The sequence below is a fragment of the Setaria italica genome, chromosome I, assembly GCF_000263155.2.
Source record: "Setaria italica strain Yugu1 chromosome I, Setaria_italica_v2.0, whole genome shotgun sequence".
Taxonomy (NCBI): Eukaryota; Viridiplantae; Streptophyta; class Magnoliopsida; order Poales; family Poaceae; genus Setaria; species Setaria italica.
The window spans coordinates 23732550-23744428 of NC_028450.1; the positions used below are offsets into that span (position 1 = coordinate 23732550).

Consider the following 11879-nt stretch of genomic DNA (forward strand, 5'->3'; position numbering starts at 1 on the left):
GCAATTCTTAGGGAAATTACGAGCAATCAAGTCAGTGGTCTCAGATAAATGACTTCTCATTGGTGACTTCAACATGATTTTGCAAGCTAGTGATAAGAGTATTTCAAATCTCAACATGATTTTGCAAGCTAGTGATAAGAGTATTTCAAATCTCAATAGACGTCTCATGGGTGCTTTCGGTGATTTGGTGCAAGACCTAGAGTTAAAAGAACTCAATCTGAGGGGAAGGAAATTTACCTAGAGCAATGACGTCACACAAACAAGAATTGACAGGGCCTTTTGTACAAATGAATGGGACTTAATGTTGCCTGGGTGTCTGCCATAGGCATTATCTTTGCTGGTGTCTGATCACTGCCCCCTCTTGATTGTCGGATGAGCTACAGTTCCATCATACAAAGGGTTCAGGTTTGAGAGTTTCTGGCCATCTGTTCAGGGGTTCAGTGAGGTGGTCGAGCAAGCGTGGAATCAGCCATTGGCCATTCAGAATCCATTCCTGCGGCTACACACCAAGTTGCAACGTACAGGCAAGAGATTGAGGGCGTAGTCTCAGTCCAAGATTGGTAACACAAGATTACTGCTATGCATGGCAAAGCAGCTGCTTCTGATCCTAGACGTGGTACAAGATTATAGGGCACTGAGTGCTGCTGAGATCCAACTGAAAAGAAAACTCAAGCTCAAATTTCTCTAGTTAATAGCAGTTGAAAAACTTTGAGAAAAACAAAAGTCAAGACTGGTCAACCTCAGGGCAGCAGAGGCAAATTCAAAGTTATTCTATCTACAGGCAAATGGCCGCAAGAGGAAAAATTTCATACAACAAATACAATCTGGCAACATGTTACTGTGTTGCCATGGTGAGAAGGAGGAATGCCTGCTAAATCACTTCACCGCCCAATTTGGCTCACCACCAGACCAATCAGCAACACTCAACTGGGATTCTCTGGTAATAAATAGAAGGGATTTACAATATCTAGAAGATGAGTTTATCAAGGAGGAAGTGCATGCTATTGTAATGGAGCTGAAAGCCGGCACTAGGGCTTGATGGTTACATTGGCATCTTCTATAAGAAATGTTGGGAGATAATCAGGAGTGATTTATTGGCAGCGGTCAACTATTTCTTTCAGCAGCAAGATCAACACTTCAAACACCTTAACTCAGCGCATGTGATCTTGATTCCAAAGAAGCCATATGCAAAACATGTAGGGAGTTATAGACTAATACGTCTGACGCACAGCGTGGCAAAGCTTATCTCTAAGTTTATGGCAAATCGGTTGGTTGACTGCATGGATGGGCTGGTATCTCGATCTCAGAGTGCATTCATAAAAGGTTGTAGCATCCACAATAATTTTCTCTACATGCAAAATTTGGTCAGAGATTTGCACAAGGAAAGGTACCCAGCCCTATTCCTAAAACTTGATATTGCGAAGGCCTTTGATAGTGTGCGTTGGGATTATCTGATGGAAGTACTTGAAAGGATGGGGTTTGGTACACAGTGGCGAGCATGGGTCTCAACTCTACTTGCAAATGCCTCCTCTATCGTGTTCCTAAATGGAGCAAGAGGACAGTGGTTCAAGCATTGGAGGTGACTTCGACAGGGAGATCCACTATCGCCATTATTTTCATCTTGGCAATGGAACCCTTGCAAAAATTGCTTGACCTTGCCACTGCTGAAAACTTGTTGTCACCAACTGCACACAGGATAGCAAGACTCTATGCCAGCATGTATGCAGATGAGCCACCGTATTTCTAAATCCATTCAAAGATGAAGTGAAGGTTGTCGTGGAGATCTTGACAGCTTTTGGTCAGGCCTCTGGATTGATCACTAGTGCAAGCAAAAGTGCAGTATATCCAATTCAGTGTGACCATCTTGATGTGGAGGACATTATGCAATGGTTTCATTGCCAAATAAAGAGCTTTCCCTGCACATACTTGGGATTACCACTCCATATCAAGCGTTTGAGGCGAGTTGATTTACAACCTTTAATTGATAAGATGGCTACAAGATTGCCTACCTGGAAGAGTCGGTTGCTAAACAAGGCAAGGCATCTTAGGCTAATGAACTCGGTTATGTCATCCATGCTAGTGCATTTTCTTACAGTATTTGCTCTTAAAAAATGGGCCATAAAAATTGGATAGAATCAGGAGAGGTCTCTTGTGGAAAGGAGCAGCGGAAGCAAATGGAGGGCACTGTTTGGTGAGGTGGACAAAAACAAGCTAACCAAAGAAGTTTAGGGTCTGGGAGTGCTGGACCTCGATCTCTTTGGTAGAGCGTTGAGATTGCGATGGCTATGGCTTGAATGGACAGATCCTGATCGGCCGTGGGTGGGCTCGGAAGTTCTTTGCAATGCAATTGACAGGCAACTTTTTAGAGCTAGCACCATTGTGAATCTGGGAGATGTCTGCAAGGCACTCTTCTGGAAATCTTCCTAGTTAAATGGTCGGGCACTAATGGACATCGCACCGGGACTCTTTAAGCTTGCCTGGCGCAAAAATAGGAAAGTAATGGAAGAATTACATAATTAGAGCCAGACTCGTGGTCTGTGGCATATATGTACGGTCAAAGAGATGACAAATTTTTTTATTATTATGGGATCTGGTACAACAGACAGTGCTCAGTGATAGACTGGATGAAATCGTTTGGAGATGGACATCGAGTGGTGCTTACACTTCCAAGTCGGCATACATGGCACAATTCACAGGCTCTTTCTGCACTTTTGATGAGATGTCGATCTGGAAAGTACATGCAGAAGGAAAGCACAAATTTTATGCATGGCTGTTAGTGCAAAGAAAAATTCCAACGGCTGATAAACTGCAAGCACGGCATTGGCCTTGCAATCCCGTCTGCTGTCTTTGTGATCAGGAGTAGGAGACGGCAGCACACCTATGTCTGAACTGTGTCTTTGCAAGGGAGGTCTGGATGTTCATGAGTAATTGGAATTCAGGTCCTGAAGATGGAAGTGGCATTGAGGAATGGTGGCAAGCTTCGCTGCAACAATATCCAAGAAATCAACACAGGAATGTGGCTGCTCTGCTTATGTATACAGCTTGGAACATATGTTTTCAATGTCAAAATTGGCAAATCTAAACGATCAGGTCTCTGAATTGGTTTCCCAACCGGTCAGGCCGGCTTGGTAAAAGTGCTCAAAATGGAAATTAGACTTCACTATTGTGTAGCTCTCGTCGAGTAGATCAAAATACATATGTAGAACGTCTGATTTGGAGTTCGGATGAGAGAGTTATGACCTCGGGAAGATCTGCACCCAGGAAAACCGGTCAGACCGGTTTGCTAGGGTGGTCAGACCGGTTTTGTGTGTAGTCCGAGTTAGGAGTTGTATTTTGACTGGTGATTTGTTAGGGTTTCGACTCCATTAGGGGCAAGACCTCCCCTCCCTATAAATATAAGGGGCCACGACCGATTGAGGGTATCCAATTGATCACAACTCAATCTATCTTTTATCGTTTTACTTTTTATCCTCTTTACCCTACTTTCCCATCCCTATCTGCTATTCTTCTCCTATCTCCATGGCATGAGGAGGCATCCTAGCTTGCCTGCCGAGCCTAGGGCAACCCAAGGTGCGCCTGCCCCGACGGGATCCCTCCCAGGCGGGTGTTCATTGGTCTCTCGCTGGGTTCACCGACGAAACCGGTCTGACCGGCCATCATACCGGTCTAACTGGCCTGTGTAGAGGAGCAGCAAGGAGCCCCTCCGCATGCCGCACGTTTGAGTGCTTTCATGTGTTGGCCCTAAATTTGCGCCAACAATATGGAAGGAGAGGAATAGGAGGATCTTTGAAGGAAAACATGCCATGGTGATACAGGTGGTGCAGTTCTTCAAGGAGATTGCTGTCGGGCAGCATGCTGTAGGAGGGCCTTTGCTGCCTTAGTTTATTTAAATGTAAGAAATGTTGAGTATGAGTATTTTCATTTATGTAATAGAAGAACTGCATTGCTTTCCCCTCTTGTATGATTTGGCAGCGCTCCTGCCCTTCTTTCAAAAAAATAACCGTGTTGGTGTATGTACTAGCAGAGGTATTGCCTACAACCTTCTTCAATCAAGGTAACGTTATATATAAATATATCGGGCTGAAATGGACAATTTTTTAGCTCATCGTCTTCAGTTGATGGCATGCAAGAAACCCTGTTATATATCTAAAATTAATTGGCCTCTGATCTTTAGCAAGTTAGCTTTTCTTCGCTCTTAGAAGAGTTCGGTTGAAATAATGCAAGCAAAGCAAAAGAGTCCTCGAAAGGTGCCATAGTAGTCCATTTTAGATTTTTTTTGGGTATGCAGCTTGTCTTCTCCTCATATCTTGTACTACCTCAGGTTCCTTTTATTTGACGTTCCTGACAAAGAAATAGAACTGCTTGCAGGTCAAAATTATTGTCTGAAACGTCAAATAAAACGGATCGGAGGTAGTAGTTATCATCCAACTTACTAGTTGGAAACTGGAATCAACGGTTAATTATGAACAAAAATATATATCAAACCAGCTCGAGCTAGCATCGCAAATTTATTATGACGAGCCCATGAAGATAAGCATTTTTTTTCTGATGATTGAAAACTCAAAAAGGAGTTAAATATACACACGGCCAGCTTTATCTGCCCTCAGCTAGAACCGTCGCTGAAGACCCACAAGACACCGCACCGATGCTAGCCACAGTCGGCGACGTCGAGGATGACGTCGACATAACATAAGAATCGAAGCCTTCGATCTGCATTAGCGCCATCATAGCGTAGCTCACGTAAGTCGGCGGCAAGTCAGGGGTCGGCTGGTCACCCTCCAGGTATTGCATCACCTTCCGCATGCCCGGTCTTGCATTAGGCAACGGGTGCGTGCACAACAAACCTAGTTTGAGCACGAGGATAGCCTCCTCCAAGTCGAATTTTCCCATGAGCCGTGGATCCACCGCCTCGAGGATCGACCCACCGCGGTGGTGCTCAAGCACCCAATCAACCAGCACAACACGGTTATCATGCTCGCCACGCTCGATCGGCCTTCGTCCACAGGCCACTTCTAGGAGGAACACGCCGAATGCGAACACATCGGTCAATGGCGTCGCCTTCCCGGTGCGCACAAGCTCCGGCGCAAGGTATCCCATGGTGCCAACCACATGGGTTGTCTGAGCATCGGTCCCATGGTCATACAATCTCGCTAGGCCGAAATCTCCCAGGTGCCCGTTCATCTGTTCGTCCAAGAGCACGTTGCTCGCCTTTATATCCCGGTGGACAACAACTTTTTCCCAATCCTCATGAAGGTATAGCAGGCCTGACGCGACACCTTTGACGATCGAGTACCTTTCGGGCCAAAATATGGCTGGCATGTGTGGATCATGCAGGTGCTTCTCAAGGCTACCATTTGACATGCAGTCGTAGACCAGGAGAAGCTCGTCTTTGCGCCGGCAGTAGCCAAGCAACTGCACGAGATTGCGGTGTCGGAGACGGCCAATGCTCACCACCTCGGCGACGAACTCCCGCACCCCTTGCCTTGAATCATGCGACACCCTCTTCACGGCGATCTCCAAATTGGATGGAGAGAGCACTCCTTTGTATACCCTCCCAAACCCCCCGACGCCCAGCAGGTTCCGTTCCCGGAACCCATCCGTGGCACGATGGAGATCCTTGTACGCGTAGCGGTGGGGCCCGAACTCGTCCTCCCAGTCCTCGCGCACCTCGGCGAACCGGCGCCGCCGCCACACGAAGAAAAAGGTCGTCGCGAGCGCCGCGGCGACGAGCGACGCGGTGGCGAGCGGCAGGACGACGTCGAGGACCTTGGACCGGGGCTTGGGCCCCAGGCGTGGCAGGGCAGGGAGCCTGGAGAGGTCGAGCGGCGGGGCGGGTCCGTCGAGGCCGAAGCTCCATCCGAGCACGTAGTGGTGCGTGAACACGACCCCCGACGACGCCGAGAAGCCGGCGTACATGGCGTCCGCCGCCATGAGCGTGGAGAGGTCGACGGCCTCGGAGAGGAGAGGGTTCTTGGGCTTGGGCACGTGCACGGGGGCCAGCGTCACGTTGAGCTGCTTGGACACGCCGTCGTAGTCCACCCACAATTGCATGGGCTCGCGGCTGTTCAGGCTCAGGTTCCGGAACGCGCCGCCGCCGGCGGCGTCGTCGTAGTAGCCGGCCGGCCGGGCCTGACGCGACACGAGGCTGTTGACGTCGATGCCGACGTGGTTGCTGTTGATGTCGCGGAACTCCGGGGTCAGGATGGTGTCGAGCTCGACTGCCAGGATGGGGTGGCTCGCCGTGCCGTTGGTCGCGTTGAGGAGGCCCAGGTACTGCCCGGCGTTCGCCGTGGAGAAGTCCGTGGTCGGGGCGACGACGAAGGCGAGGCCGTGGTCGCTCAGGCCGTCGTACCCCGACACGATGGCGAAGACGAAGGACGTGGAGAAGGAGCGCGCCACGGATGTCGTCTTGGTGAGGAAGTGCATCGGGGACGGGTGGAAGGCGTGGGCTTTTGTCTGGTACGTGAAGTTGGTGAGTGCGAGGAGGCCGCCGGGGAGGATGGTGGCGAGGCCGTCCAGCGTGAGGTTAGCGCCGGCGAAGCCGTGATAGGCGAATTCCCGGCCATCGTCCAACGACGAGGCCACTTCACCTTGACGGCTCAGCAGTATGAACAGAAGGAGGGCCAGCATACAAAATAGTAGTTTCTTGGACGCTTAATTTGCCTTGTTGGCCTAAAGAAGCTTCGGACGACGAAACTCAGTATGATTCAAGCATATTTTGGTTGTGAACTTGTGATCGGGCGCTAGAGCTTTTAACGCTGTTGGATGCATAGATGATGGTTGTGTAGCTGGTGAGAGGAGGAAGGCCCAGGCCGGGACAGGGACGGAGAAGGCGAGGCTGAAAGATATAAGAGAAGATAAGGACGTGTTATGCAGAAGCAATTAGCAATGCTGTAGCTACTTTGCCTACTACTCCGTAGTTGAAACGGCACCGGAGTAGACCACAGGCAATTCTGCGTGGAAGATAGCGAGCGCTCGTATCACAGATGGCTCCTTTTTCAACCGTCTTCGACTTGTTTACTATATCTTCTGAGCTATGCAGGCACCGTGCTCTGAACTTCTGGGTGAGATCGTTGTCGCGCCGTGCCAATGGTGGAAAAAAGGTTGGTGGGCGAAAGAGACCATTCATCTTCCATTCTTCCTGCTGATGACTCCAAGAAAATGATTTCCGTGACTATAGCATGCTTACCCCAGGAATATATTATAAGATTTAGGACCATACATTTTCACGACTGCTGAAATATATCATGCTGTTCTTTTCAAGCATCTTGTTGAGAATCGGCATATCAATTCACATGCTGCGACTTTCTCCTTACCAACCCATAGACTTCTGCGGGTTGGACTCCTGGATCAGCATGTCACTTTCTACTACTATTTGTAATAGATGAAATGTCAGTCTTTTGCAGAAACAAGACCAATACTGAGTCTTAGTTTACTTTCGGTTTTAGGCTACAGTCACCTCACTTACCATCTAAGCTATGCTCAATGTAAGAAATTACATGGCATTATTGGAATGTGATCTCAGTCAACACCAAAATTAGGTGCATATCCACGGGCACTAACCAACTCAGATGATATCAACGAGTTTGTTTCTCACGTTGCCGTGATGGCAGACGATCCTGAGGGTTATCTAGAGTCGGCTCCGGCTCCACAGTGCTTAAAAAAGAGGTGAAAAGATGCTTAACATAATCTAAACTCATCATTGGCATAAACTCTGATCAATTAGCGAACTGGAGGGGTTGAAAGTACGACTACCACATCCGGGGGCAATTTATCTACATCTACTTCGAGTTCTTCATCTGGCAGGATCATCTGGATCCTAATAATTTGGTAAAGATCAAGTGCTACTTCACCTACATCTATTCCTACTGCGACTGCAGAGGCACTCATGGCATTGCAAGGCTCTAGTTAGTCACTAAGCATCTAAAAAATCCACATTAAGATTGATTAGTGATATATAATGATTAGGATAAGCAAAAGATCCGATATGTTTATGCTAGATTAAGGCTTGTTTGGAGCGGGGTGCTAAACTTTAGCACCCCACTTTTTAGCACATTTTAGCACTTGGACTCCCAAACAAGGGTACTAAAAGCGGTGTGCTAAAGTTTAGCACCCCCATTTTCTTTAGCACACCCAAGGGGTGCTAAAAGGTGCTAATGGGTGCTAAAAGTGGTCCCAAGCTTATTTTTTCCCCTGCTGCCCCCCTCTCTCTCCTCTCCACTTTTCCCTAAGCCAGTCATAAATGAGGGCAATGGAGTCATTTCTCACCCAATGTGCTAAACTTTAGCACTGTATCCAAACAACCCCAAGTGCTAAACTTTAGCACTCCATTTGAGGATGTTAAAGTTTAGCACTGTGCTAAAGTTTAGTATTGTGTATCCAAACGGGACCTAAGTTAAATCTAATAGGCATATCACCATTAAGAAGTAGTAAAGATAGACCGGTGGACCGTTGTTTACAAAATAAGTTACTGGTACTTAGCATTATGATTTCTCAATGCTAAAACAATCATGTGCACCCATTATGCATAGAGATTCTACAAATCAATAAACGAAATGTTTCAAAAGATAACACTAAGGCTAATCCCAGTGGGAGTTTCATAGAGGTTTCATGCACATTAAATACGGTGACACATCAGCATATGTGATGACATGGTATGGTAGTTATGAAGTGAGAGAGGGAAGGAGTTTCATCAGGATGAAACTGTGTATACACTGTTTCCAAGACTATGAAACCTATTGAAACTTGCAGAGGGGGCTATAGAGTTTCATTTCATCTAACCATATCCAATCACATGCCTCACAATTAAATGTCATGGGCATCCTATGAAATCGTGAAATGAAACTGTGCACTGGGACTCTCTGTTTCATTCATGAGAATACATCTCATGGGATGATGTGGCATCTTTGGAAATAGTGCAATGAAACCTTGCACTGGGACTAGCCTAAGTGCACAGTGCATCGGGAAAATGATAATTAAACATTTACCATGCACGATCTTATTGCTTCAAATTATTATAAATTTATCGCGATCTTGTTTTATTCGTCAATTCAAGCCTCGAAACAACCCCTCTTAAAAAAGGACATTATTTCTTTAGAGGAGAGAACTCTGTGCTACCAGAATATTTGAGAGATTCAGTTAGGACATTGAAACAATCTAATCTAGTGTCTTCAAAACAATCTAGATAAAGTTGTCTTTCTATGAACGAGAAACTCTAACAAGACTTCATTGATTTGATGAAGTTATTGGAAAATCAGACAACTTTTCCACAGTGCTAGTTAATGCGATGAATAAAAATAGAAACGATTAGAGACAAGTACAATCGAGTCCAACTCAATTATTGTTCTACGAAGCAGGCACTCGTTCACCTTCCTCCAGAGAGATCAGAAATGCCACCGGAGCTCATCGACGGCACATACGACATTACATTCTTGTTCAACTCCGGGCTGTACATCCACTCCAGCATGGTTGATGAGCTGAGGTATGCCGGCGACAAGTCTGGGAGGACCGTGTCGCCGTCGAGGTACTGCATGACTTGCCGCATGGTCGGCCTTGCATTGGGAAGTGGGTGTGAGCACATAAGCCCGAGTTTTAGCACTAGGGAAACCTCATCAAGACTAAACCTGTTTAGCATCTTCGTGTCCGCTGCCTCTGTGATCGAACCATTACGCCAATGTTCGGCAACCCAATCCACGAGCATGGTGCTTTTGTTCCCCTCGCCTTGCTCAATCGGCCTCCGCCCGCAGGTGACCTCAAGAACGAATGCCCCGAAGGCGAAAACATCGGTAGACGGGGTCGCCTTGCCAGTGTGCCCTAGTTCAGGAGCTAGATATCCCATAGTGCCGACCACGTGTGTGGTTCTTGCATCCGATCCATGATCATAAAGCCTTGCTAGGCCAAAATCCCCTAACCTCGCATTCATCTGGTCATCCAAGAGCACGTTGCTTGCTTTGACATCTCGGTGGATGACGATTTGCTCCCAATCCTCATGGAGGTATGATAACCCGGAAGCCACTCCCCGGATGATATGGAACCTCTGAGGCCAATCCAGTGTACTACCCTTGCTACAATCGTATAGGTACCTGTCCAGGCTACCATTCGGCATGTAATCATAGACCAGGAGAAGCTGTCCCTTTCGCCGGCAGTAGCCGAGCAACTGCACCAGGTTGCGGTGGCGCAGCCGTCGCATGCTCGCGACCTCGGCGATGAACTCCTTCATCCCCTGCCGTGACTCGTGCGACACCCTCTTCACGGCGACCTCCATGGCAGACTTTTTTCTGTGGAGCACGCCCTTGTAGACGCTTCCAAAGCCTCCTGCCCCGAGAAAGTTCTCGTCGCTGAATCCTTTGGTGGCATGGAACAAGTCCTTGTAAGAGAACCGGTGCGGCCCAAACGCGGCCTCCCAGTCCTCGATGACCTCCGAGTACCTGAGACGCCGCCGTACCACGACGTAGACGGCGACGCCGGCGGCGAGGACCGCCGCCGCGGACGCTATGGGAAGCACGATCTCCAGCACCTTGGACCGTGGCTTGGGCCCGCTCGGCGGCAACGCCGGTAGCGACGAGATGTCCAGCGCCGGCGCCGGCCCGTCCAGCGCGAAGCTCCAGCCCACGACGAAGTGGCGCGAGAAGAGGATCCCCGTGGCCGACGCGAAGCCCACGTACGCCGTGTCCTGCTGCTGCAACACGGCCGAGAGGTTCGCCGTGGTTCGGAGCAGGGGCTTCTTGGGCCTGGCGACGCCAAGGGGAGCCATGGTCACGGTGACCTCCGCGGCTGCGCCGTCGTAGTCCACCCACACCTGCATCGCCTTCCGGCTGATCAGGCTCAGGTTCCGGAACCGCCCGTCGCCGTCGTCGTAGTAGCCGGCGTCGGCGGAAGCTCGCGACACCAGGCTGTCCACGTCGATGCCGACATGGTTGCTGCTGATGTCGCGACACTCGGCGTTGAGGAGGGTGTCCAGTTCCACGGCGAAGATGTGGGCGTCCCGGTTGGCGTTGTTGGTGGCGTTCAGGAGGCCCATGAACTGGCCCGGCAGCGCGGTCGAGAGGATCTCCCTCGACGTGGTGACGAAGAAGGCCATGCCAGGGCTGCTCAGGTCGATGTACTGCCCGAAGATGGCGAAGACGAAGGTCGTCGAGAAGGACGACGACCGCGTGCTGCCGCGGAACGGTACCGGGGATGGGTGGAAGGCGTGGCCTTTCTTCTGGATGGTGCCGTTAGTCAGCATGAGGAGGCCGTTCGGCGTGACCGCTGCCACGCCGTCGAGGGTGAGATTGGCGCCCGAGAAGCCGTTGTAGGCGAACCGCCGGCCATCATCATCGCCGCCGGCGGCCGTGAGGAGAAGTAACGCGGTGACCAAGTGGAGAAGCTCGAGAGGCATCGATTGCGCAAGAAACGCCCTGTCCCTCCGGTGCTTGATTGATTCGGGTTTGTGAAGTGTAAACAGCGAATGCTTTGTGTGTTTTTGTCTTGGGGTAACACGGTCAAGAGAAAACTCTCTTGTTCGTGTCTGCGGCGGCGGCCGGCGGGGGAAAGAAAATCAGGGGAGCTGTGTAGCTGGCGTGTGGCGTGGGTTGGTGACAATTCCACGAGCACCTACCGACTGAAAGGCATGGATGGACTGGGGTCAACAACGAGGCCTTCTGCAACTGCAATCTGGAACTACTTGACTGTTGAGTGGTGAGCTAGAATGCGACCCGTTGTCCTTCTCCAACAGACGTGCGTCCACCGGCAGATGAGGACGACTATGCCGTTGTACTTGACTTAGCAGTGTGAGGGCATGTATACGTCAGCCTTCCAGACATGAGTTGTATTTTTATCGAGTTGCCGGAGAGAAAAGGAAGAGAGACTCCCTTCCCTATAATCTCTGTGTCTCTTAC

General features: G+C 49.5%; 2 protein-coding genes across 2 annotated transcripts; both read right to left on the bottom strand.

The window, feature by feature from the left end:
• Positions 1-4531: 4531 nt before the first annotated feature.
• Positions 4532-6843, bottom strand: LOC101762483 (L-type lectin-domain containing receptor kinase IV.1). The gene has a single exon (XM_022825140.1). It carries the CDS (start codon positions 6628-6630, stop codon positions 4594-4596), a length of 2037 nt encoding a protein of 678 aa, XP_022680875.1. The 5' UTR covers positions 6631-6843; the 3' UTR covers positions 4532-4593.
• A 2322-nt stretch (positions 6844-9165) lies between these two features.
• LOC111256802 (L-type lectin-domain containing receptor kinase IV.1-like) lies at positions 9166-11544 on the bottom strand. The gene has a single exon (XM_022825415.1). It carries the CDS (start codon positions 11378-11380, stop codon positions 9365-9367), a length of 2016 nt encoding a protein of 671 aa, XP_022681150.1. The 5' UTR covers positions 11381-11544; the 3' UTR covers positions 9166-9364.
• Between the last annotated feature and the right edge of the window lie 335 nt (positions 11545-11879).